The 27789-nt window shown below is 39.7% G+C and overlaps 1 protein-coding gene across 4 annotated transcripts in view; it reads right to left on the bottom strand.

Moving 5' to 3' along the window:
* Positions 1-27789, bottom strand: part of RASA3 (RAS p21 protein activator 3) — a 129612-nt gene that overhangs the window by 17064 nt on the left and 84759 nt on the right. For all 4 annotated transcript variants that reach the window (XM_072933245.1, XM_072933249.1, XM_030279399.4 and 1 more), the window contains exons 6-14: positions 17078-17158; positions 14269-14341; positions 9464-9543; positions 5352-5456; positions 4695-4851; positions 3797-3945; positions 2016-2130; positions 1057-1131; positions 96-219 (exon numbers count right to left, since the gene is read on the bottom strand). In XM_072933245.1, coding sequence (XP_072789346.1) covers positions 96-219; positions 1057-1131; positions 2016-2130; positions 3797-3945; positions 4695-4851; positions 5352-5456; positions 9464-9543; positions 14269-14341; positions 17078-17158 — 959 coding nt within the window. The remainder of the gene's footprint in view (positions 1-95; positions 220-1056; positions 1132-2015; positions 2131-3796; positions 3946-4694; positions 4852-5351; positions 5457-9463; positions 9544-14268; positions 14342-17077; positions 17159-27789) is intronic.

Here is a 27789-nt window from a genome sequence, read left to right as displayed (position 1 = left end):
ATACTAAATTCAACAGGGATCATGCAAACTGCTAGACTACATCTGTATTTAAAAGCTATCAGTTATGTAAAATAAAATAATATACACAAACTCACCTTGAAAACGTTTGGCAGCTGATTCTCTCAGTGAAAAGAAAATATCACACATCACTGTAGGACAGCTTACACCAGATTTTGTAATTACAGTAAAAATGCGATCAACATATTGCCTCAGATTTTCCTAAAAAATGCAAAGATTATGACAAAATTATACTAATTTTCTGCTTTGGAAAGTGGCACTATTCCTGTTTCTTTTCATAGTGGCATCATTAAAAGATTCCCACTTTCAACATTATACACTTGAAAAACAAACTCTCACTCAATTATACTGTTTGGGAAATGCACATATTCAAAAAGAAGAGTAAAAATATCATTCCTATTAAACCAAACATTAAATGATACAGCCATATGGCAAATCATTCCTTCTTCCAGCACTGTTTACTACATCATCAGCAGAATCATAGAATCATTAAAGCTGGGAAAGATCTCCCAGATCATTGAGTCCTACAGTAAACCCAGCCCTGCCAAGTCCACCATTAAACCATGTCCCCACGTGCCACATATCCACGTGCCTCTTGTACATTTCTAGGGAGGCTGATTCCACCACTTCCCTCAGCAGCCTATTCCAGTGCCTGACCACCCTTAAGAAACTTTTCCCCAATATGCACTTTAAGCCTCCCTGATGCAAATCTGAGGTCTTTTCCTTCTTTTCCTTCGTCCTGTTACTTGGGGTAAGAGGACAACCCCCACCTTGTTACAACCTGCTTAGAGTTCTCCAGGTTAGCCACAGGCTAAGTTATCCTTGTCCTCAGGGCAGCAGCAGAAGTCATTAACTTTCTACAGGTATTGCACTTGCAGCATAATGTAAAGCTGTTGTGAAATAATTATGTGGGTGGTGTCAAGAAAGCTTACAGTGTATTCTAATGAATCACAAAATTATTTACAAGATCAAACTGCTGAGGAACTCAGTTAAACTTGATGGCATAAACAGAGACTGTCTTCCAAATCTAATGCATACCCTGTTATTTTCCAGGTTTTCACCATCTTTTAATTTCACAGGATCAATTTCACAAGGTTTATGGACCTGGCAGATCTAGAAAAAAAATACAGTTAACAATTGTTATATAAATTTATCCACAAGTACAAAAAGTTTTGAAAAAAACATAATCTGTTAGCTTTTGAGATGAGAGGTAAAAGGCAAAAGCCAACTTTATAAACAGTATTTTCTTTTAACAGCAAATGTAAATTATGTGTGATCTTTATTTTTTTCCAAAAAGCAGCATTAATTCATTCCACCCTTTCTTTCAACTGAAATGCAGAACTGTTCTTTAGACTCTCTCAAGCAAGATTGTTCAAAAACAGTCCTATTTTTTCCAAAACAGTCAACTTTGAAAGTATATCCGTATTCTTTAAAACTTGACACTTTCTGATGAAACATTAAGACAAGAACAGCAGAAGAAATTGTCAAATCATTTAAAGGAAGTCTGTGGTCTGAAAGTATTGCTCAATTACAGCACTAAAATACCCACACCCACCATTCTGGACTGGACAGATAATAAACCATTGTTCCAATATGTGCATCACATGCACAGTTATCTAAGAATAACTGCATCCCTTCATACCCACTGGATGAAACACATTATTTATAGCTTCACAACAGCTTTCTATTGTATATACTATTTATTAATTTCTCAGAAACAGTATACGCTAGTTTTTATAAAACAGAGTAATGTGGTTTAATAAATAGAAATTTTCCTTTTCCTTTAATGCAATCCAACTGTTTCTGAATTGGGTGACTCAGCTGTGGCTAACCTAACATAAAGGATTTTAATGCAGAAAGAAGCTATTAATAGCTATTAAGCCATTAAGCATTATTCTTACACAGTGTTTTTAAAATGAGAAGCAATAAACAGTATTTATTCCCTGAAGGCTTTTACAATGACATTTTACCAAATGAACAGTCTGAACTGTTCTTACCTCATCTATAATTGGCTTTAGTGTAACTTGCAGATAATGCATCCCTGCCAGTTTCATTGTCTCATCAATGCACTTGGAAGTTAACGAGTTTCCTCTGAAAATGGTGTTTGGATCTCTGGAAGTGAACAGTTTTCTGTAATTTAGTCTCTTTGTAATGAACAGCTAATATACGGAAATAAAAGCAACAGTGAAAGGTGACAGAATCCTAGGTTTGAATACACAAGCAAAACCTTCCTTTGACACCAGCCTGCCATTCAGTGCAGTCATGCAGTATATAGTGCACTTCCAGGGTATAACAGAAAAGCAGAAGCCTTGGAAAATACAGAGGGACTGCCGGTCTTCATTGTATTAGCATCATGAGCTCAGTGCACCATCCAAATACCCAGTGATACAGAGGCTCAAATCCAAGAGGTCTACAGCACAAATCTGGGAAAGACATCTGTTTTCATATGCTAGTGAACAGTGCTAATTTGAATAGGGGAAAGAGGCAATGATTTTAGTCTCACAACTACACTGGACATTGCACATGACCTACTACTTGCACCTACAAAATAAGCGAGCTGGGAGGAAGAAGAAAACACAAACTTCAATGGCACAGACATATTTTCTAAGGGACTTAGAGCACTGTTCTGTGATAACACAGTGCAGACCCCAGTTCAGCCCTGACAACTGTGTGGCGAGGTGGCACCTTGCAGACTCTCAGGTTTTCCAAAAAATCTCTTGCACAGAACTCATCCTGTATTAGATATACAGCCTCTGTGACTGATAAAGCTTCAGCCAGCTGCTCTATCACATACCTGCACCTCCCTGCTCAGCAATTTACTTTATGCAGATAGGTACATAACCAATAATCTCATTACAATATGTATCTTTGCTGCTTTTTTATCAAAGGGATTAAAAAAAAAAGGATAAAATAGGGATCAGCAAGTTTCCTCATGCTATAGCAACCATGCTGTTTCAGCCAACCTGCAGTTCAGAAAAAATCTACCTACAGGAAACACTTGATCCCTCAGACACTCTGAAAAGAGCCAACCCACACAAAGACTTTATTTTGTACTAAGGAAATTTACAGTCTATATCTGTCATTCCCCTTGACTCCCAATTGTCTCTACTACTGTTAGAAGAGCGTGACTACACAGGCACAAGGACTGTGCCAACAAATAGTCTTTAGGATCTGCTTGGTATGAGCACTAGATCTTACACTATTGAACTATCAGGCCACCAAGAAGTCAAACAAGGAATTCAAAAGAAGCAGCTGAAAAAAATCTAACTTCATTTTCTGCCCTCCCATGCCCAATTCAATCCCATCCTTAATCCTTCGCCCTCTAACTGGGATGATTAGACACACAGCTTGCCTTAAATATTCATGATTAGGAAGAAACTTGCTTGTTGTTTTGAACAAATTCCACACTTACGCAGCACTAAATGATTTATGAGCACACAAAGCTGAAATTATTTCATATGAACAGCTGAAGGTAATGTAGAATTTCAGTTACCATATATACTTAAGACTGAGTGAAAATCCCTGTTTTCACATGTTAGAATAGTCCTGCAAATAATTTTCACCAAAAATGATGCGAACTCCTCCTAAAGGCCAAATTAACCAGATCTTGAAAGCAGTGAAAGAATTTAGAAAGAACTCTGCCACACAGCTAGGAAGAACAGGAATCACTCTGGCATTTTCTTCTCAAACTGCATATTTCTAGAAACTGAGTGGAGGATTCTAGCACTAGCCAATGCAGTTTAGGTATTTTTGATAGCAGTTTGGTTTTGGTACTTACTGAGTTCTCTTCACTTCAGCATTCGCAATGGCACTTATGAAAGGCACAATTCTGCCATAGTGTAAGAAAAGCCTGACAAGAGGTATGGCTGCTTCCTGTTTTTCTCTGCAAACTTCACCCAAAATATGTGCAGCTGATGCTGAAACAGGCTGAACAGTGGAAAATAAAAACTTTGAGAAATCCTTCAAGAACAACCATTCTTTCCTTCTATTCCCATTAGCTTCTTAATGCAGAACCCCCCACAACAGTTGCAATGGCCAGTTACCCAAATGTCTGTATATAACATGGGTGGATGTCACATCTCAGATTTTGTGGGCTGTAAGTTCTAGTCACAAGAGGGCAGCAATCTAAAAACTACTACAGTATAGTCTTTTCTCATCTCCCACATTTTTAATGGCTGTCTTTTCAGTAAATGTCACTTCCCTGGGAAGCAAGTGAAGAGAAAGAACCCTACTTAACCCTCCGCAATTTCAAGTCCCAGTGAGTACAGAACCAAGTTCTTTTACTGAAAAAACAAAAGCACACATGGTCCAAGTCTCTGATATTTCAGAATTACTTCTTGGTTTGGATTTTTCTCAATTATGCAAACAAACCTGCCCCTGTCCAGTGAAAACAATTGAAATGTAAAACTCACAGAAAATGTACTGCTGCTAAAACCACTGTGTTCTTGGGTCTGCCTTCACGCACATACCATAAAGAACACAGATAAAGATCTCTGCAAGGACTGAAAATAAGCACAAGGGATGTGCAGAGCTTAGCAAGGTTCTGAGGCCTGAAAAGCAAGAGCTGACCTCTCTGGTAATTATACAGCTATGGTGTCAGCACAATAGTGACAAATCTTCAGAGACCCCTGTGAAGATGATCTGCAAGTAAACAACAAACAACACACGCAAATTACCTCAACATCTGCAGATTTTAGCAGGACATCTCGCAGTGGACTGTAATAGTCTGAGGAAAAAACATGGTCCTCAGTGTAAACTACATTTAACCTTAAGGAACCGAGGTCATCAGGTTTCAATGACTTGTTACCATTATCTCTGGGCTGCAGAAAATACCTGATATGTAAAAAATAGGACAGAAACTTAGTGCTGAAATGCAAGATTTTCTCAGGCTATACATAAGCACAGAGAAACTGTACAGATACACAGAGTATTTATATATGTATCAAACTCTTGAGAGTTCTGAATTGGACTTCTTAATTAAGTTTGCGAGTCTGTTTTGCACTAACTGCAACATGGTAAGTTCTGAACATAAAGATTTATGTAGATATGATTAAAAACCCACACACTAAAACTATAGCACTGCTGATGAACTGCAGTAAATAATATAAAAACAACATGCTAGAACTCCCACATGCTACAGAGAGGCACATTGAACCCTCTAATCACATTATCAAAACTTTTTGTTCTTACACTTGCTAAGATTACTTTGGCTTGCTTACAAAAAAGATACAAATTAAATCCATTTAAACTTTATCACATAGTAGTAATTGCTCTTAAGTCTTCAGAGTAGACATATGTTTCTACTTATTCTCCAAAACAAAAATGTCAAATACCATGCTTCGTAAGAACTAGACTGTCGGAGAAATTTCAAAGGGAGTCTTAGTTCTCCTAGAAACTCGTCACCAAACTTCAAGTTACTGGCATTCCAAAGATCAACCCTGTAATAAAAACAAATAATTTAAAATACTATTAAGAAATTAAAATAATAATAATAAAAAATCTCAACATTTTTTCCAAATTTGTTAGGGCTTTCCTCCTCAATTCTATGAGTTTGAAAGACTTGAAACTGTACAATGGTTTCCAAACAGTAAAGAGATAACTTTACCTTAGACTTCCGAAACCTTACAATTCACCTCCATAAAACATCAATGGAAAATAATATTCAGAATAACTTTTCGCATCTGTACTGTTACCACTGTCCACATTGATAAAGATCCAGATGGCTGTCTGGCTATCCCAGATAATGGAAAAATACAGGTAAAATGGACACCAGGGGAAAAAGCACAAAGTTATTTAAGGACTACATATTGTAAATCCCTGTCTAATTTGGGATTATTAACAGTTAAGTGGCAGCTTTACAGAATTAGTTCTACACAATTTCCCCCATTTTCTAGCTCTTAGGAAGACTCCTGTGTCGAGTATACATATTTAATGACACCTAAACTAGTTCTGTAGAGATATTCAAAGCTGTAGGATAGTTCTACTATTTGGTAGAATCTGTGTATTGGCGGAAGCTTATACAAATTTTGGAACTTGGTCCCTCACATTTTGGATGTTCTGGTATCTATCTTAGATGATCCTTTCTTCCTTTTCATATACTCTTCAACATCTGGATAGAAAAGAACTGCACTGAGATTCAAAGCAGAAGTACTGGTGTCCAACCCAGCATGTAGGTAAACACAACATACCACAGCCACCTTGAGGCAAGGGTTTCAACCTCCAGGTATTTGTTTCTGTATTTATTTTAAGGTTTTCTCTAACAGCTATTTTTATTAAAAAACAAGATCAGCTGACTATTTTGCAGCTAAGTGACAGCTTGAATATGCCTTAAACTTTTGAGGGGAAAGACAGTACATGGAAAGAAATACAGGTTTTCAACTAATGACAATTTTTATAAGATCAGCTTTAACTTGGATAAGGTGCAAAGTCATCCAACTGTGGACATATTTACACAAACCTTCTGGTGTTAAGCAAGTCATAGTAGACTGGCCAAGGAACAGATATTGACAGTCCTGTTAAAGGTTTATCCTATCTTATGCAAGCACAGAATGTGTTACTTTTAAATCCTCTGAGCCTTGTATCTCTCAACAGTGTCTCCTCCATCAGCTGTCATACACTAGACACACCATCACCTCACACTGCATGCCTGGTAGGTAAAGTTCTTTAGACCCTGATAATTTGGACAGTATTTCTGCAGGGCAAGAACTCTCCAAAAGGAAAAAAACTTCTTTGAAAATTTGACCTTCTCTCTCCTTTCTCCATATTTGATGGGTTACTATCTTGCTAACCAGTTCAGACAGCTAACAGCAGCTTCAGGAAGAGAGGAATCTTTAAGCCTATTTACACAGTCGAACTTACAATTTACCAAGTATTTACAGGTCTGAAAAGCAGTTTATCCAAGTTTCTAGTTTATCCAAGCTCTTTTGAGATGCCAGCTAGCAATATCACTTTCAAACACAGACAGCTAAAGGGTTTCCCTACAGTTACAGAAAAAAATCAGTGCAAAGGATCTGTACAAGAGGAATTAACAATTCAAAGTAGATCTCACACTACACAGTAAGCAAAGCAGGCATGCAAATTAAGTTATTGGTTTGTGCTCTTGGAGTACAAAGAATAAACAGCACTTATTAAAAACATTAATACACAGATCTCAGAGCCTAAAAGATCACTGTTTCTCAAGGCTTTTAGAAGGCAAAATTATGACAAGTGTTATTCTGAAACTGGTCAGATTGTAGTCACAGAAAGAAACAAACAGGAGAGAGGGGGAGGAGAAACAAGGAATTCACCAGAACATCTGGTCCCCAAGTGTTGATATGCCCTGCCTACAACTTCCTACACCCACTCAAAAAGAGAAAACTTTTCATAGCTTTAGAGAGAAATCATGAGAGACCAAGTCTCCTTTTTACCCTGTGGAATTGTATTTTTTTCAGGAGAGAAAAGGAAAAATCCCCAAACCCACAAATTGCCCCCAAGCCCTCTGGCCAGATCATACAATCTAACTCTCACTAAACAGAGTGGAGGAAGTAAGCGGGGGTGGAAGGGGAACCCAAGATGGAAACAAAAGCACACTGTCCCACAGGGGACAAAAGCTCTAAGGAGAATTTGCCCAACCAAGACTGACACTATCTGCTTTTGCCTGTTATTTAAGTGCTTAATCTTTTCCCAACTATTTTGCAGTTCTCCTCTTAAACTATTCATCTGTACAACACTGTGCTATATCAGTTTTCAGGAATGACAGACTCTTCTGAAGCTCAGTTCCACATACTTTATTGCTGCAGACAAGTAATTTGTCCAGAAAATATACTTAGCAAGTAAAACAACTGTGCAATTTCATTTTGTCCAGTAGTATAAGAATCATCGAAATATTAAGCAATGTGTAACCACTGTACACCAATGTCTAGCGTCTCCTTCAAAACTATCAAAAAATCTATCAGAGAATCCTAGCTTTTATTTAAAATCAAAGCATGGCTGGGCATCATGGTTATAAAGACTAGACTGGGCCTTGTGAGACATAGTGTAGTTGCCCAGTTCATCACATACATCCCATGGAATATGGGGCATGCTGCTTTGTATCTGCCTACACACCACAAAGCTTTGCAGAAATACAGCCTAATGCCAGGACTAGGTCACCTGCTGTGCTGCAACACTGGCACCAAAGCAGCTCAGCACTGCACCTGGGCCTTTGCTTTTACTCCCACGAGTCAGCTGTGAGCTGCCCCTAAACCAGCTGCCTTTGCACTGCCTGATGCAAATGTTCTCTGTGAAAGAGCACAGCTCTTGCCTCTGTCACATATGAATGGCTTCCTTTTCCTGCCTCAGAGCCATGGCAAACACAAATCTATTAATGCTCCTGTAGGGCTGTGACACTGCATTGAAAGGCTACATGAACCAGCAGTTGTCACATCAGAACAGCCCTCCATCCATTCATGAACACAGATGTGCTTTGCTTGCTGGGAGTAAGTATTGTTCCCCTTTCCTGGTCTCCCCTCCTTTTCTCACAGCCAGTTGTGATTCTCAAGGAACTGCAGAACTTTCTGAGAGACACCTCACTGCCCCTCTAGTGAGAATACACGAGGAGGGAGGCAGTGCTACTGTTCTTCCTCCAAATACTGCAATAAAGGAGAGGGGGATTTCTCACCACCTGATGCAGAAGTAGCAGTATTTATTTACTGTGCATACAGATCACCAGATGGCCCAAGCCTCCAAGTTTCAGTAGTATCTGATGGTAAGATGCATGTGACACTTTCAAGTTTTGCACCTCCTATCATCTTCTTGCCTCTCTTTACACTCACCTGTCCCCAGAGACAATATTGACTGGCCTCAGCAGGTTTTAAAATAGCACTAAGAAGGTGGCTTAGGGTGGGGTGGGATTGTTTTGATTTTGAAATCAGAATTGCTTTCTTCCTGTGCAAGTGATTTCACTTTTATCATACCAAATGTTGCAATAAAGTGTTAAAGTTGGAAGGCAAAAGTGATAAGAAACTGTCTCTGCCCCAGAAAAAACTCATGAGTTCAAGAGTCTTCTTTCAGGGAAGAAGGACTTTGTACAGGTTGGTAAAATTAAGTGATAAAAGAAAATATAATCTGTAACTTAGAGCATCACAGAGCCTCTTTGTTGTCCTGGGAAACTGAGGGAGGGAAAAAAGGAGAGCCCAGAGACAAAAGGTTGTGCTTAATGACAACTGCCTATCAGTATACACACAGTGCACATGAGAAACAAAGGAAAATAATAAGGATCTCTCCTGCATCAGAACTAACACACATATTCAAGATAGAATCCACAGGACAGTGGAGGTAAATAAACATACAGATAAGATACAGTGACAAAAAACTCATCTTGACTTATCAATAGAAAAACCATGCTTGCCACTTTGCAAACAGAGTCTACTACAAAGTTACGCAATTCTGGAAGACAATTTTGTGCTAATAATGTATTTTATATTACCTAATCTCCATTTTGTCCACTTCATCTACATCTTCAATGTCAAAATGGGATTTCTTGTTGTAGCTACTGGGTCTTGTAACCTAACAAAAAGGAGGAAACTTTTAGCAGCTTGATCTGATACAAAAACATTCTGATGTAACTTTTACAAAGCTTTGGAAGAGCACAGTATTTTACTACCAGCAGTGACTTCAGTCCTGATGCCGAAAACATTCATGCAAGTGAATAAACATGTTGACTAAACAGATTACTGACTATAAAGTGGTGGTTACACAATCATTTCCAAGAGTAAGGAGATACTCCATACTTTTTGTTACAGAGAAATACCACCTGTAATATTACTACTGCACTTTTAAATTTACATTGACAACAGAAAAATACAATTGAAAGGAGCACCACTTTCATAATCCATCCAGGAAAAGAAAAGGGCAATTAATATTTGTGTTTTAAATACAACTGTACAACAACAGATGCCCCGAGGCACTTTGCAGAGCAAGGGGGAAGAACCACGACCACCCTTAAAAACACTTGGCAGTGTATCCAATTAAAATTGGGAAGTTCTTTCTGTCCTGACATCCTGGAAGTCAGGTTAACTTGCCCATACAACAAATACCAAGCAGATCAGGAGACCCTAGCCTGTGTTATGCATATCAGAATATAGAAGCAGCTGCACAGTTCACCAACCATATTTGCAAGATTGATTAACTGGAAAGCACAGGCAAAGAAAAAAGTAAAAAAGTATAGAGCATTAGCATACAAAGTTTCAGTACAAACATTTCTTAAAATTTGTTCTCTACCATGATTGAAAGAACACTTTGGTACTTGTATTTTTGCATAGTGCGTCAGAAACTTAAGAAAAAGGCTACCCCACCCAGCTGAAACCACAGCAGGAACTGATCAAATGCAAGGGTGTATGATGATGTGTGGGTTCAGCTCTTGGTTGCACACAGAAGCTGAACTTTATTGTGTGTTTGAACATGCTTGTGGCTTAATTCTCCCCACCCACAAAAACTGGCTTTTATTGTAAACTTGACTATTTGGTTTTGTACTTTACAGGAGATGCAAATGGCAATTAAGGGAGGCAGTGATACAGTTGCCTAAGGGGAGAGGAACCAGAAAACAATCTTTGGCAGAGGACACTCAGAGCCTTTTCATATGTCTATGTGTGAAGCAGGCAACATCTTCAAAGTGATACACAAAAACTAAAAGGTACTACACTAGCAGCACTGGAGACCAAATGCTCCAGACTAATGGAATCAAATGCACCCAGTAAGCCCAAAAGCACAGTGCATTTAAATACAGTCTACAACTTCAGTTAAAAACAAGTTTCCTCACCCTAGCCTTGCAAATACTTCACTGTTTCTGCAAAGTATCCTGCAAATGACAGGTCTGCAAATGACAGTTTCTCCTACCACTGTGAAGCTCACAGTGCAATTTTTAATAATGAAGCAAACTTTTAAGTCTCTTAAAACTGGGGGTCCTGGTGTACAGCCGGCTGAACATGAGCCAGCAGTGTGCCCTGGTGCCCAAGAAGGCCAAGGGCATCCTGGCCTGTGTCAGGAATGGTGTGGCCAGCAGGAGCAGGGAGCTCATTCTGCCCCTGTACTCAGCACTGGCCAGAGGAGGCGCCGAGGCTGGTGAGGGGCTTGGAACACAAACCCTGTGAGGAACGTTTGAAGGAGCTGTGCCTGTTTAGCCTAGAGAAAAGGAGACTCAGGGTGACCTTATCACTCTCTGCAACTTCCTGAGGGGAGGTTGCAGACAGGTGGGGGTCGGTCTATTCCAGAACAAGAACAAGAGGACACAGTCTCAAGCTACGTCAGGGAAGATACAGGTCGGATATTAGGAAAAAAATTTTCACCTAAAGAGTAATAAAGTACTGGAATTGTCTTCCCAGGGAGGTGGATGTGTTTAAAAAAAGACTGGACACGGCACTTGGTGCTGTAGTCTAGTTGACGTGTTAGGGCATAGGTTGGACTTCATGACCTTAGAGGTGTCTTCCAACCTCATTATTCTGTGATTCTTTCTATCTGTAACACAGGAGTCATTACAAAACGCTGCAGCATAGGTGTAACTTACGGCATGTCCCTTCTAAGTAAACACTTTCTCAGAAGTTTTGCTGAAAGCTGCATGTATGACATCTCTGGGTTCATCCATGTGACTACTTAGTGTGCACATCAATACTGCTCAAGAGTTGTATCCTGAAAGGGATAGCTGTATGGAACTGGAGATGAGTAACCTCCCAGTCTACTGTGCTAAAGTAGCTGACCCATAACATTGTACAATAAAGGGGGCATAACTCTGCTGTGTTGTCCCTTTCACCTGGGAAAGCTGGCAAGCCATTTATCAACTGCTCATGTTTTTTTCAGCACATGCAAATTTAGAAACAGGTCCCCAGCACTTCCCTCTTAAATTCCTGTAAGAGGACCACTTTCCTGTAGATGCACACACAACTCCACACCACACTGCAGCTGAAGCAGTGGTGAAAATGGCTCCTATCAGGTGCAAGTTTCACTCACCACACCCCTTCTATTTCCCAAACCAACAATAAGCTATCTTTCATTTAGAAAATTAAATCTGTGTAACTTTTGGGTTGTAGAAAGGAAAGTACCCGTTCACTGTATTTTACAAGTCAGCTTCTTCCTTGGAGGCTTGGACAATCACTGTGCTAAGCAGGCTGCAGAAAAGCTGATGAAGCTGTTCAGAAGCAGAAAGTGACACTGCTGTCAACAGCGTGAATCTCTCAGCTCCACAGGAATTGGAGCAATTCCTTTGCATGCACCAGCCACAGGTCTGCCCACGTCTCATTAGTGAATGCATTTCCCAGTCACAGCAGTCCTACTGAGCCTTGTTCCTTGGAGACGTTTAGCCTGATTTGTACTAACTACTCTCAAAATGATATAAACCTATGATGGTTCTGTCTGCAGAAGTATGTTTATACTTCAGAGCTCTGGCTGATTCAGTCATTTCCCAAGCTCTGCTCTTACCACCACAGAATTCATTTTGCTCTGAGTTAGCAGAACGATTGGGGCATGGGCTTGAGTTCAGGTTTTACTTTTGCTGGTACTCGCACACAACCCAGCTGTCGCATAAAGGCAAGCTAAGCAAGCCCCCAGCCCCCTCTCTCTCAACTCCAGCTTTGTTTCTCTCCTTCCTCTCCCAGTATGGCACCACCTGCCAAGTTCAGTGTTTAAATACCAAGCATTCACTGTTTCTGCAGCACACAGAAGGCTGCAGAATCAGGTGAAGTTTTTGTGGCTTACAGTCTGAATTCCTGGACTACATTCACATTAAAAGCTTCTCACTGACAGGCTCCTCTAGAACTGCCTGTTAAAATAAGGAAGCCCATTTTAGTTTATTACAGACAGAGGTGTTACAGACACCTCAGTGCAGTTTCAACACTCGGTCTCACAGGATCTCTGCCCCTCTAACTGTGCCCATGCAGCAACTCCAGAGTCTCTTGGAGCCAGGAAGCACAAAAGCTCACTGCGAGCAGGGCAGCTAGATTCTAGGATGAGATGTGCAGGGTTAGCAGAGCAAAAATCACCTTAGAAAGCTATCCTAACCTACCCTCCTGGCTTCCAGCCCTCCAGGCACTACAGAAAGTGCTCCTACCAATCAGGAACTTGCTAAATCTGTTTCTCATAGCCAAACACATGACATCAACATGAGCATGTTTCTGCTGGTATGACAGACTTTACATTGGTCAGTACAACTACTGGCTTCTAGGCAAAGATGGTGTTTTGTATGAGAGGGAAGACAAAAATGTCAAGAATGACACGTGCACTTAAGATCTGCAAAGTGCAACAGCACTTGAATGGCTCCACTCTCCCCAGCTTCCCTTCCTGACGTGGCTGTGGCCCAGAACTGATATGAGAAACCTCATCCCTAGGTGCCATCCTTATGCCAGCAAGAATTTCTAATGCAAATGTGACCTGAATTATGCAAGCCATATGAGCAGAAAGGGTTTCTCAGTCCATGCCAACTGCATTGTGCTATTCTAGCTTTTTTTCATCAACTTCATAATTACAGATACTTTCTTGAGGTGTCTACTGAAATAGAACAGTCAAGCATAGACCAGGACTATGGTATCCAAGAGAAAAAGAGAATGATACACATACTTTAGAAGACAAAATGAAAAGTTTCAAGAGAGATCTAAATTATAAACACATGCACATATATGTGTGGACACCACAATTAGAGTTACTCTTGCCAGAAAGAGCCAAAATGAGGACTTTCATATAAGTTATACTTTATCTTAACTGGACTTGTTGAAAATGCACTGTATTAAATAAAGCTATAGAGGTTTTACCCACTTGGAGAAAAGGCACTAGTATTGCAGCAGACTGGTAGACAGCCAGAATAACTAGTTTAAGTGTATTTTTCCTGTACAGTTTTCAGTATTCCTAAGGAGATAACCTTCCTCCCAGTGACTGGGAAAGACAGGGTGGAGCAGCTATAAAAACACAGACTAAGAAAAATTATAACTTCTCTGTGTGTTTGGGTTTTTTGAATTCATTTCTAAATGTGCTTTTTTCAAAACTCCAGTGGGGTGAGTTGTGATTAAATGCAAAGCCTGTTGCTCAGAAGTCCCCAACTTGAAGCTTTTCCTACAGAGCACCTGAGGTGAAAGCAGGATACTGCTCCTTCAGCAGACAGCCAGTCTGAGCCCGGGTACTTCCTTCCCCCACACCATACTTTGAAACAGCCTTCAAAGATGACAGCTGGCACAACACGGAGCAGGATGCCGTGCCAGCTATCCACAGTATAGCATTTCAGCTTATCACCCGCTCCTTTGAAATACCAACCTCAAAATAAAACACTTCATCAAAATGTGGATTGTTGGTCTTCTTTTTAACTTTAGTCTTTTTGGCTTCTGATCTGAATAAGGGAAACAAAAACAAAACAAAAAAAAAAAAAGAGGTAAGAAACAACATTTGTAGAAGTGTGATCCTAGAACAGAGCCAGTGAAGAGGAAATAGGCATCCACTTGATTCATCTGATAAAACTGGAATGCCATGTGGCTCCAGCACAGCAAGGCACAGACACTTGCACACGCTGAAGAGAGATTCAGTGCATTCCTAGTCCTCCAAAGTGGCAGTAATCACATTTTGTTATCCTATTTTAAACACAACTCTTTGAACCCTTATTCTATCACTTGCTTGACATAGTAGAATCTTTTATCTGTACAAACTGGCAAGAATGGGGCTCTGAGCAGCAACATTTGGAGGATGGTCTCAGTCTTGACGTGACTCAAAACTTCCTCATACTGTAAAAACACAAGAGACAAAGACTAGCATAGTTATTTCTGTGATTCATATTTTATAATTCTGGTCTGAAAAATCAATCACCGCTTTTCAGTGACAATCAAAAAATCCAGAATGGTTTCCTCAGTAAGAATATTTTTATCACTGTACAAGCATCCCTTTCCCTGCACTTAGTTAATACAGTGGTGAATTATTATGACCAGTGCTGAGCAGAAGTCTCTATTTCTACTGTCCTGCAGGTGTAAGACGTGGCAGACCTCCTCCCAACCACTCAGCAGGCCTGACCAAGCTCTGCACTGCCCATTCATCCCCTATGGGCTGAGCCATCTGCCTGTGCCTGCCTCTGAGAAAACAGACATTGACTGCTGGGCTCAAGCCAGCCAATGCATTTCTCACAGGCCAGCCAACAGCTGTTTGATGGCTTCCAAATGCTATGAACCTATGCTTGATTTGTTCTCACTACCTACAAGAGAAAAGCTGTGTGCTGTCCTGTGTCACCAATCTTACCCTACAGCTCTGCAGGCATAGATAAAACAGATGCAGATGGAGAGGCACATCAGCCATGTGGAAAACTGACCTACTAATCATTTCATCCCAGAATCTATCGTTCATTTCTCATGCACCAAAGCTGCTTAGATAGCTTGCAACTGCCTATATTCACCAGACAATTCTCTGTCTTTCACAGAGGTCAAGGGAAGCTGGATCTAATTTCCAGTGCTGCTCCAGACTTCCCATGTGAGTTTGATGGGCCTGTCCACCAGTATACAATATTTCTCCATCTATAATACAGGCACAGAAAGAGTTTCTGTCAGGAAGTCTGATGACTCTAAGTACAAATCACACAATAAACAGCAGCATGTTTGTTGAATTTTTTATGCTTGTCACTGCATAATTGCAGCTGAATAAAGCAGCTTTCCTATTCTAAAATGAGATGCACTGGAAAATCCAGAGAGGAGAATGATGCACAGATTAAGAATATCCCACTATTCCTAGGAGAAGCTGAGAGATAAGAGACACTAATCTCCTCCAGGACACAGGACAGATTGCCAACCCCATCTCATCAGTCACACTTGCCAATCAGCCTCTTTGCTGATAAACCCATCTGGGAGGGGACTGGGAAGCAGGATGTAGAACGGGAGGTGATTAAGGCAGCACAATTATTGAGCAATTACAAAGCAGTGAATGGGAAAAAGCTGCATGCTGCTTGCTGGAGATAGGAAACAAGCCCTCTCCCCCCATCAAAATGCAGATAGGAATAGGATAAGGCTATGCTTCTTATTCTGAAGGGAGTACATTATCAATAGTCATACATTACCCATACTGGGGTGGGGGGGGAGGGAGCATAGGGAAGCAGACAAAGCTAAATTCAGACATTCAAGAGTCAGTCAATCTCCTTACAGTTTCAATAATAGCCACCCAGCCAGTCATTTCAAATAAGTTACAGCCTTAAAATGAAGTGTACAAGTCAAATATACAAGTCCATTAATGGAGATAAGGCACAACACAGCTAGACAAAGATGCAGAATACAGACAGGCTCAAAGACTCCTCTGCACACAAGATAAATATTTGTCAAAAATGCTTATTATTTATAGTATTTTCAATAATTTTTGTAAAATTTTTTTGTAAAAATTAATAACCCATGCTACCAAATCTGATTCTTTGAGATCACAACAGAGCTGTTTTGTTTCTAAAATGACACAGACATAAAAGATTACTAGATAAAGAGAAAAAAACAGTGACATCCAACAGCATAGGAAATTTTTATAACAGATGGGAAAACTGAATCCCAAATTTAAACGTTATAGTATTATGCAGGATCTCATCACTAAAACCTCATTCCAAATTTTATCCATGATATTATGTCTGCATATATCAAATTACAGGACTAAGCCATTGAGGGTTTTTGACATACACATTAATTTGTCACACCTTTAAAGTGAAGACACACTAAATATTCACATGCAAACATGCATGCTCGGCAAGATGTTGATGTATTCACATTTCTCTTCCACCCTGCCCAAAATTAGGCAATGAATTTGCTCAAAAAGTGGCCTCCAACTGTGAGGTGAGAAGATGCATAAATTAAGACTAACCACAAATTATATACTCTGGGATATTCAAATTATTCAGAAAAATAATTGATTTACATAAATCAAAACTGAAACAAGTCTTAAATGACTTACTCCAGCATAATTCAGCAGCTCATACACACACCCACTCCAACATTTAACATATTCTAGCAGTGTCTAAATATTCCCAGCTGTCCATTGGAGAAAGTGAATTTCTTATAGACAAAGGAAACAGAAACCATCCTTATAAAATGGAAGCCCATGAATTCACAATACTTGCCTGGAGGGTCCTGCTAAGGTAACAGTGGCATACGGATCACATTGCCCGTTCACAATGGGCAGCCCTTGGCACTCCAAAACTCTAGAAAAGAAGAAAATTAAGACAACTAAATTAACTACATGGAAAGAAGCTGGAATGAAAATAAAATTGAAGCCTTTTCATAGAGTTTTTTCCACAATATTTTACTCTAGGGAATTGAAATGTCACTAAGCAGAAACATTTAATTTGTACTTGAACTTGACAACACATTTTGTCTTTAAATACTAACATAAATAAGGGTCAAAAATACTGTTAAATTACTGAGTAACCTAAACTCAAAGGATTCTTATTATGCAAGCACAGCAATTTAAGGTTCATGAAGTAGGAGTCTGCTGTCAAGATGGGAGCTGTCAGCACTTTAAAGTTCTGTGACAATTTATTCACTAAAATACATAACCAGAATTTATTCTGTAAGAGAAATGTAAGAAAAAACCCACACAGACAGAACCCAGAAGCAGTTAAGTAATTTCTCAGAATAACATTCATTAAGACCTCAGTGCTTTTGGCATGGTCTTATTTATAAAGTTGTGTTAATTACAGGACATATGACACAGCCATCCTTCTCCATGTTCAGCAGCTCTGCACTCAAGTAGTAACAGAGACATTGGAGGGGAAAAAAGGAACAAATTGGGGTTTGCTGCACACAATGGTGGGCAAGCTGCACTTCTGCACTCTCATTTCAACATCTCTTTGCGGAAGAAAAAAAGAAGAAAAAACCCAACACAACTACCCCCAAAAACTGAAAAAAATGCTGCATGTTTCAGAAGTTAAAACCTACTGAGGAATGCAGCACCACCTCGAAACAAAGACAGACAAGCCAGTTTCCAGAACTCTCCCTCCAGCAGCAAGTTCTGCTTCCAACAGGTAACCTGCTGAGCTAATGTATTTGCACAATTTTAACTGGAAAGTTTCAGCAAAGACAAACCATGAAGCTCTCTGGGCAAGTGAGTAGTACTATCATTGCAATGTAAAATACAATGCAAAATTCTGGGCGCTATAACATCACATGCAAAGTAATAGACATTTTAGCCATTTTTACTGTTTTCAGTGATGGCAATGTCAATGCAAAAGAATATCAGGATAAGCAATAAGGAAATTCAGTAACAGATAGTGCTCCACAATTTCATCCACAAGGCAAGTTATTTGGTAACATATAGTGTAGACTTTAAATACAGTTTAAATACAGGCCTATCATTACTTACTCTCCATAAAGGGACAAAAAAAGTAATATTCTGTATCAATACAGCAATAATTTTTGTACCAGAGAAGATACAATCTAGATATGTTCACACAGCACCATAAGTAGAAGACTAAAGATCACACTAAGGGGCACACACTGGTAGTGAAATTGCACAGGCCATGTGCTGCTTTCATCTCTGGACTTCTATTATTTCCCTACAAGTTTACCATCCTCAGAGACAGAATCTAGAAGCCTCTGAAGGCACCTAGTTTAAGCACATATCTGATATTGCCGAGTGCTACAACACAAACAGCGACATTCAAGCCACAGATTGTATCCCAGCACCAGCTGGAAACACAGGTAAGCTTCCGGAACCCTCAGCATCAAGCAACACACACAACACATGGTTTGCTTGCCTCAATGCAATCCATACAGTGCCATCTGAGATGTCTCTGTTTCTTCCACCATCTCTTGATGCTGCTCCACAGAGGCAGGAGGTACCCATGAAATACGTAAATTTGACAGCTCCACATCTCTCAGAGGCCTCATAAATAGACCAGATGCCTGTTTTCAAGGAATCAATTCCTACTCCAAATTCACCTAGCTTACCTTACAGAGAATAAGCTTTTTTTTTGCACATGTAATAATACAAATACTCAAAATTGTAAGGGAGATGCCACTTTTTAAATTTTAAAGGGGCAGATGTGAACAGAAAGAACATTATGGGGAACTTTACACTGTAGACTTCTGACAGAGTATCTGTCAGTGCAGGAAGAAAAACCAGTAAGTAGCAGTAGAAAGTTCTTATGGAGAGGCAGGTCCAGCTTTATTTTCTTACAAGTAAAGGACAGACACTTTCCTTCCAGTAATCTTTACACTAATAGGACCACATTCACAGCAGAAACACTTGGCCAGTGAGCTAGAGCAGGGCTGCTGGTAATTCTTTTAGGATGGCAGATGTGGTTTGAACACATTCCCATTTAACAGAACAATTGTACAGCAAGCGTCAGTGTCAAACCAAACTCCTGTGTTCCAGCGCTTCCTTAAAGCAGTCTGGAAGTTTCCTTAAAATGAAATAGTAACTCAATGGCTTTATAGCAGTCAGCCAATTTTCTGCTGCTGATGAATGGATTCCAAGCAAGCTCTCATCCATAAGAGAAGAACTATGTGAAATTTAAACAGTCAGAGCATGTGGCCAGAGAGACTATGACTCCTGTTTTAGTAAAAGCAATTCTTTCCAGAGTACACAGAAAATAGAAAGTGATCCTAGAGAGAGCATAATCTACACTTGAGGCCATACAGAGTTTGCAAATCACTACACAAACAAACCAGAAAATTAAAAAAACACAGATGAATTTGAATGATGAAAAGTGTGGACTCATCCAAACAAAAAATATGTATATCCTAGCTGTACACTTTTACAATGACACACAATGGATCTATTCTAATATTGCCACATAGAACTGAAGGGTTTTTTTGTGGTTAGCCCTGTGTTATCACATTTATCATCAGCATTGGGTAAAAAGGCAAGCAGTATCACCAGCTGGTTGGAGAGAAGAGCAGTGTACATCACTGGGCACCTATATAATTTGAATTGTACGTGCTCTCCAGAACACATGGAGAAGAACAACAGATGGTTCTAACCATTCACAGCTCTCCCAGGTCTATACTCTCCCGCTCAGAAAACAGAAGTTATCCATCCACAAACAGTTTACAAAATCATGAATTGTGTGAAGACCATTTCCTCACAAAATAAGAATTATGGGGCACACAATGAAATTACCCGACAGAAGGTTTAAAAATAAACACAAGGAAGTACTTTTTCTACACAATGAAATTGCAAAACTGATTGCCATGTGGTGTTGTGGAGGCTGAAAGAAGACATGGATTAAAATCAGCACTACAGAAACTCATGGAGTATAGTTTCTAGGCAGCTATTAAAGCTTAATGGTCCAGAAGCCTCCTTCAGCTCAGGAAATCCCAAACTGGTGATCAGGAAGGGTGCACCACTGGAGCAATCACACCACTTGAAGTATCACTCACCAGAGAGCATCAGTACTAGGCTAGACTAGAGGGGCATTTTATACAGCAGGGTAATTGTTCTGTTCTCTGGGAAAAAAGCAAAAACAAAAGGAAAAAAAGAATAAAACAAAATACACAGATGTTCTTGTGCAGTCATGATGACTTAAGAGTAAGATGCTTCTTTGTGTGCTTCTAGAATAAGAACAGCAAAAATAACCTTGAAAGAAACAAAATGTGGGAAAACAGGAAACAGGCACCAACAGACTGTATCACAAGCCTTTCAGGCAATTTAAAAGCAGTTATTGTTTAAGAATGTTGAAGAAATCAGGCAAAAGACTGAAGACAGGATTCTGAAGAAGGAAGTCAGTGTTTGGAGAGATGCTCATTCTGCTTCTTGTCTCTTACAAAGCATTATGAGGAGAAACAAAGAAATTCAACAATATACAGGTCTGTTTGACTCTTGTCAGGACACTCTCCTTAGCTACAGGATACTGTAATGTTAGGGCTGCTTTTGTTACAGTCATTTTCTTCAGTCATGGTAAAGTTGCTAAGTCAATTAACACTCCTGTCTCCCAGCCTGGTACCAAAACACTGGCTTTACTTGGCAAGCAGGGAAAGAGCTAGAACAAAATGTCAGGTACTCAGAGACAATAAAATGGGATCCCAATTATGCCACAAGGCCATCCTATTATTTAGACTGACAGTTCATATCTGGATGAGATGAAAAAGAAAAAATGTGTAATAAATGTATGATCTTGGGAAAGAGGGTCATAGTGGGAAGCAGTGAACAAAGCCAGTAAAAATAAAATGCCCTTGCTCTGGTCATCTGCAGAATTAACTTACGTGTACTAGAATAATGAAAAAAAGCCCTGACAATCAAGATTATTCAAGAATTACAAGTCAACTCATCAGACCCCAGAGGAAAAAAAAAAAAAAGTCTGGTGGATGCCAGAATCTTGTCTACCCAACTGGTAATTTCTCACCATTAGCTGTCTGGAGCCCAGCTGGGGCAGAGTGAGCCATCCCTCACAGCTTGCCTGGCTGGGCAGAGCTAAGGTTAGTGCTGGGTCATATGAGAAAACTCTCAATGCAGCTGCCTCACTGTATTTTGCTTGTGGTTTATAAAATTAATAGTTTCAAGAAACAAGGCAGTTCAGTTTTCTCTGTGGTTCACGACCAAACCTTCAGAAGAGTAAATAAGCTATGGAAAATTCCCAGTGGGTATGAGAAAACCTCAAAAGCCTAAACATATCATGAGCATGCCCTTGTGTCTATAGAAGCTGAGAGGGTGGCAGGAGCAGAAGGTCTTGAAAAAAATAGATTTTTCAACAACAACTAAGTAGCTCATATCTGTCAGTACAGGCATTTCCTCTGCCCCTGGGTTGCCAACTCAGCACTGTAGGCTGTAATCTCTGACACAGACCCTACACAAACATACTCAAAATCAGGCTTAACACAGGTGAGCTACATCAGAATGATCCAAGCCCAGAGGCATTCCATGCTCCTGCCCTGGAACTCCAAAAATTGTTTAGAAATTACAGGCTTTGTGATTAGTTCAAGATGCACATGTGTCATCAGTTTCCTTGTGTGTCAGAGCAGACAACCAAGGCAAAAAGAGACAAAAAAAAAAAAAAAAAAAAAAAAAAAAGAAACCAGAAGTGACATAGCTATTCTTAAAACTCGTACATGTATTTACAGTTTTTCCATAATAGATCACCTCCAGTCTACCAAGTCAGGCACAGTTGTTTCCCCACTTTCATCTTAGGGTAGGGACCAGCACACCATTTTCATTCTCTTTCTCAAATCAGACTGTTTTCTCACTGTGATTCCTCAAGAGAAAATAAAGACATATTTTTTTAAATACAATTGCTTTCTAATGCTGTATCACATATTGTAATTGTTTGGCTTCTGAGATCAATATAGATACTCAGCAAGTTTGCTCATCTATCTTACCATTCCTCTATTTCCAGCCTTCGCTTGTTCCACCTCTTTCATTTCTTTATCTTGAGACTCCATTCCATCTCATATGCACTTTCTTTTGGCTATACTCAGGTTCTGCTCTGCATCATTTTAAAGACAAGAGACTTCCTCCCTACTTGCTCTAGTGATCTAATGATTACTTGAACACTCAGTACTTTGTGAGGTAAGCCTGACCAGACAAGTACCAACTTAAAAGCAAACTTGTGGTAGATTTGTCAGAACTGTCATCAAAACAATGCATCTTTGGCTTTGTTGCTGAGTACTTGTTTGGTAAAGTACATTTCCTAGTGCTGGGTATATGACTTAGCTCCTTAAGTCTCTCACACTGTTGGTTTTTTTCCTTCCCAATTTTTCTTTTCTACTCACTAAAGTAATCTTGTAACATATCCTCAGTACTTTGTCTTTCAGGGGTAAAAGAACACCTCTAAATGGTCTCACCTTGTGACTGGGCTTCTCAAGGCACATAAAATAAGGGTATTACTCTGTAACTTCATAGTAGAGCAGTCCAGTCTTTTTGCCTAGTCTAACAGCAAAGAGGTGCTGTCCCTTCCTTGCACTGTTCAGTTCATTCCTGAATGCTCTTTTCTTTTGTTGCAGCTTTGCACCACAAGCTGAGCTCCCTTCTCATTCCCAGTGGTTTAGGAGGAACTTTGCTAAAATACTGCATGATGGACTTTCATGTACACCTTGGCCAACCACACATCTAGGTGGACACATGGCAGCTGCTCTCAGACCAGTGAACTGACTTATACCTTCCACTGCAAGTAGGAATTATTAGCAGGCCTCCTACTTATTCCCTTTATTACAGTTACAGTCACATGTTTCAGAGGAGCTTTGTCTGAATGTAATTCAGACAAAGTACACTCACAACTAATAAGCAGAAAGGTGTCATGTCTAGCTCAGAAATTCCCTGAATCGTAAATTTTCAGAGGCCAGGAGAGTGTGTCACTGTATGACTGCTCTCATAATTCTTCATCTCATACACAGACTCAGAGTCAGCATCCTGGGCTGAGTGTGACCAAATGCTACATGTGTTTGTGCACCTGCAGACAAGCCTTGCACTTCCCCTTCACTTCCACAAAGTAATCTACTGGATGCCCACTGAGCGTTTAACATACACAACCCTTTGTTGTCAAGAGCCTGACAAAGCAGCCAGTTTCTTCTGGAATAAGACAAAAATTCTTACAGTTTACTCAGTCCTGGTTTTAAATTCCACTCTGCCTTCATCACCAAAATACTACAATTGTTATGTCCCAACCCTCTCAAAATTTCTTTACCAATTCATACTTTGTCTTCAACTTGCTCCTGTCCCCAGGGAATAAGGAGGTTAACAATATGGAATACACATATTGAATCAAGTCCTTGTCCTCTGGATGACCATCTGAAGCCAAAGGATCATGCCCACTCCCGGTAAGTGAACTCCAGTAAAAGATTATTTCAAAAGTCCCTATTCCTTAACTTTTGGAAGTGATCTGTTTGTACCAGAACAAGATTTCCTACTATTCTTCTCACCTGAATGTTGTTTTGTACTGGGAACAGACCAGTTTCCCCTGACAGGAGTTCTCACATCCTGGGAATTGCCTGCAGTGATGTGCCCTGGTTCACCTTCAAGTTATGTCCCACACAGACACAAAATGTTACAGCACTGTGTAGTGTCTGGTGACCACTGACCATGCTAGAACAAACCAGGTAAAATGAAGGATGGAACAATGTCTAAGCAGATAAAGCCATACTGAACAAAATACATCAATACTTGCTTTATCATCATGATTTTTCAAGACATTTTCCCATTAAATTATTTCATCTCTCCAGGAAAATTGAAACTAGAGTCTTTATCCAGTCCTCATCCATGCTGCTGGTCTCCACTTTAGCCCCCCACCACTCTCACTGCCCCTCCAGGAAAACTATTCTCCTTGAGGAACTCCAGCAGGAACCTATCTTATCTGGATAAGACCCTCCCTGATTTTGAGTTTATTTTGGTGAACAAACAAGTTCTGTCTTATAAAGCAAAAATAAATACTTGCCGCCATCTTGACATTTGAGAGGATTAACTGGAGCTACTTTTCCTTTCATGTGGCAACTCATTCTGCCACAAAGGTCTATGGCACTAAATTAAATCCTGCCCCATTTAAACAAATAGCACTTCACCTGGACCAGCAATTTACTCAATGTGTATTCCCTTAGAATAGAACTTTTACAGTATTTGAGGCATTGACTCTGAAACATTTATATATAAAATATATTCATACACTCAAAACTACTCCCATTTTGATTGACCTTAAGGTCATCAGAGGAATAGGGTACGCAGGCAACTATTTTGTTTTTTTCCCCTTTAGCATACCCCCCAAAGCCTCTATGACAAAAACACGATAGAAACCTTGAAACTGAGATTATAGCTGCAACCCCACGTAAGCACTACTTTTTCTTCCCCATTTCCAGTTCAGCTGAAAATCATCATAGTCCAACACATTTAAGCATGTTCTTAAACCCATGTCACCCTGAACAGATTCCTTCCCAAGCTGACCTACAACTATTTTTTCAGCTTCATGCAGCATGCAGATTAGCTTTTGGTCTTAAGTGGAAAGCTCTGTATGCACAAAATTTGTCACACACAACTCTTGATAACACAAGACTCACAATGGTGATTTCCTTCTGAGAGAGCAAAGGGAAAGGAATTGGCTGCTAGTGTCTTAGTTCAAGCAAAATTTCTTTCCCAGGTATTTTATTGAAGATATTTTATAGCAATACAGGGACAAATATTCTTACAAAAACAACAAATAACATATAGAAAGCAAGTGAAATGAGCACAGCCCCTACTTCCCCATTCTACCAAATCCTATTTCAGATATTACAATAAAACTACCTCAAATGCAAAAAACCCTGCTTCATTAAATATAAGGAAGAAATACTGTCAACACATATGCATCCCTAAAACCAGTATTACTTCAAATAAACTGCAAACTTCTCATGTCATTAAACATCTACATTTCTTAGAAGTCTAAAACCAGACTTTTTTTCTGCCTAATATGGGAACTGTCCTCCATACTACCACTCAAATCATCCCATTTGCTTTCCAATACCAATTCTAGAAAAACATTTAAAAGCACACATTTACACAGTACCATCTGTACTCTGTACTAAAGAGAGCAAACTAAAATGTGGGTGTCAGCCATCCTGCTCTCACAGGACAAGGAGTTAATCCATTAGTAGTTAAGCTAGTTTATAAGCCAATTACAGCAGAGTTGCAATCTTCCTAAAAGCCTCTTCAGAAAACTCTTCAGTTATGTCAATATTAAAAAATGGTTAATTTATCCTCTATGACAGTGCCCTGAGGCTTTAAACAGAGACACAAGCTCAATGAAATTTTGCTCTATGCTGATTTAGAGACTATTCCTGGTACTGACATCATCATTTCCTTCTGCCTTGGTCTCAGACTGGCAACCCCAGCTATTAACAGGGAACAAGAACTTAACAGGAGAGAAAAGAGAAAGGCTAAGCAAGCAGAAGTTATTTCTAGTACATGCTGATATTCAGACACAACAAAAGATGCAAATACAAATTTAAAGCAAGTAGTATATAAAAGTTGTCATGGAATAGCAAAACAAAAGAGGAGGTACAATCAGGAAAGGATAAATGTGCCTAATGATGGTACTATATTGATTCTTGCTGGGGCAAGTGAAGAAATTTGAATTCCATGTAGTATGGCAGGAAGCCAAGGAATGGGTCAACATATCAAGGCAGTTGCAGAAGCACTCATGTTAATGCAGCATGGTGAGAAATGCAAAAGGAGTGAAGCACAAACCAGCAATAATTACAATACACAGCAAATTATTAGAGCCCAGCCAGCAGCTTTAGCTGAGCTGTGGCCTGTGGCAATCCTAAATGGAAGCAATGAGATCCTGTCTGTAGAGGCTGATAAGAAAAGAAAGAAGACCAAAAGGCACCATGGGAGGTGAGAGCAGAAAGGCTGTTATGGCTAAATAATGAAGCCAGACAATGACACAAAAATCTCCCATGTCATTTTTATTTGCTTGGAAAGGTATATTCACCTCAGCATTTTCTCTTTGGGAAATACAGGTTTTATGGAAAGAAAACTGCAGTGATTTCTGACTTGACACCTATCCAAGCTTAACCTGCTCCCAGGAAGGAGCTGCAGGCACACAGCACAATCTCTCCTTTCAGGCAGCACTTGCATGTCACTGTGTACACACATGAGCGTGTAAGCAAACAAAAACTGCAGGAACATGTTCTGACTTCTCCCCTCCACCTGCCAGTGGAGGCCAGAAGCATCTACAACAATTAGATGTTTGATACCCATATGAAAAGAAGGAAGACAAAATGAAGAAGTTATTGGGAATAATTGACACTCATCCCTAAGAGGGTGTGATACACAACAGAGCAAAAGTTATCAAGAAGTCAACCAAAAGCTTTTGAACCTACTGGCAGAAATCTGAAGTAAAAGATAAGCAAAAGGTTAAAAGCAGGAGCTTTAACGAATTTACGACTGAGAGAAGGAAATAAGGCACCCTGGTGGGGAGCGGGTAGGTGTGGGTCTGTGAGAGTGGGGGTATTCAATTCCAAGAAACAAAAGAAATAAACAGTAGCAGCTCATCCTAGGGCTTTCCTATCTAACTGGTGAGCAAGAATTTCCTTCCAAGTGCTGAGTATGGTCATGGCAAACAGATAGCCCGGGTTGGCCACAGCCAGTAGTATTTCAAATAAAAATTTAGACATGCTGGTGAGTGACCTGAACTAGCAAATACCTGGAACAACTGGGAAAACATGAAGCACAGTAGATTGGAAAATAGCATCTAAATCACCTGCCATGACACATCTGAACCACAAGGCCCAACACCCCAGAACTCTTAGACCAAGAGAATGCATCACCTGAGAAGAAGTATCTTTTGCGTGATGGGGGATGCACACAGGAAGGGAACACAAGGGAATGAGATGGTTTAATGAAAGCTGTAGCACCAACTGAATGTAAACCCAGCCAGATTCTTCTCATCCCTACCCAATCCAAAGATAATGATTTCTCTACTAAATAAACTCTTGAATACTCTACCACATAGATTTTCACATCATATATTTAATTAGATGTAGTAACAAAGTTTAATTAGATGTAGTAAGAAATACACCTTTCTAAATGAAAGTAATACAAAAATAGGTTGTAATTTATAAAGCGAAGTAATTACCTGTGGAACTAGAAAGCAATCAAAGGTGCTACCAAACAGTTCACAGAGGCTACAGTCTTCTGTAATGAGAATGCCTTGGCACACCTGAGGTAGGTAGAACCTTTAATGCTTCAAAAAACTCAACTTGAAACAACTCAGAAAAACTCTTGATTATGTTTACATGAATCATCAGAAAATCTGGGATCTTGATTAACAATAGTTATTATTAAAGGGCAGTGATCTTTGCTACACTTTGCAATACTTTCATTATGAAATTCAAATTAAGTTGATTCATTAGCCCTGCTGAGACCTGATGG

This window comes from Taeniopygia guttata, chromosome 1 (genome assembly GCF_048771995.1).
Source record: "Taeniopygia guttata chromosome 1, bTaeGut7.mat, whole genome shotgun sequence".
In the NCBI taxonomy this organism is placed as follows: domain Eukaryota; kingdom Metazoa; phylum Chordata; class Aves; order Passeriformes; family Estrildidae; genus Taeniopygia; species Taeniopygia guttata.
The sequence above is the reverse complement of the archived record's forward strand: the minus strand, read 5'-3'. Positions and strand labels throughout refer to the sequence as shown.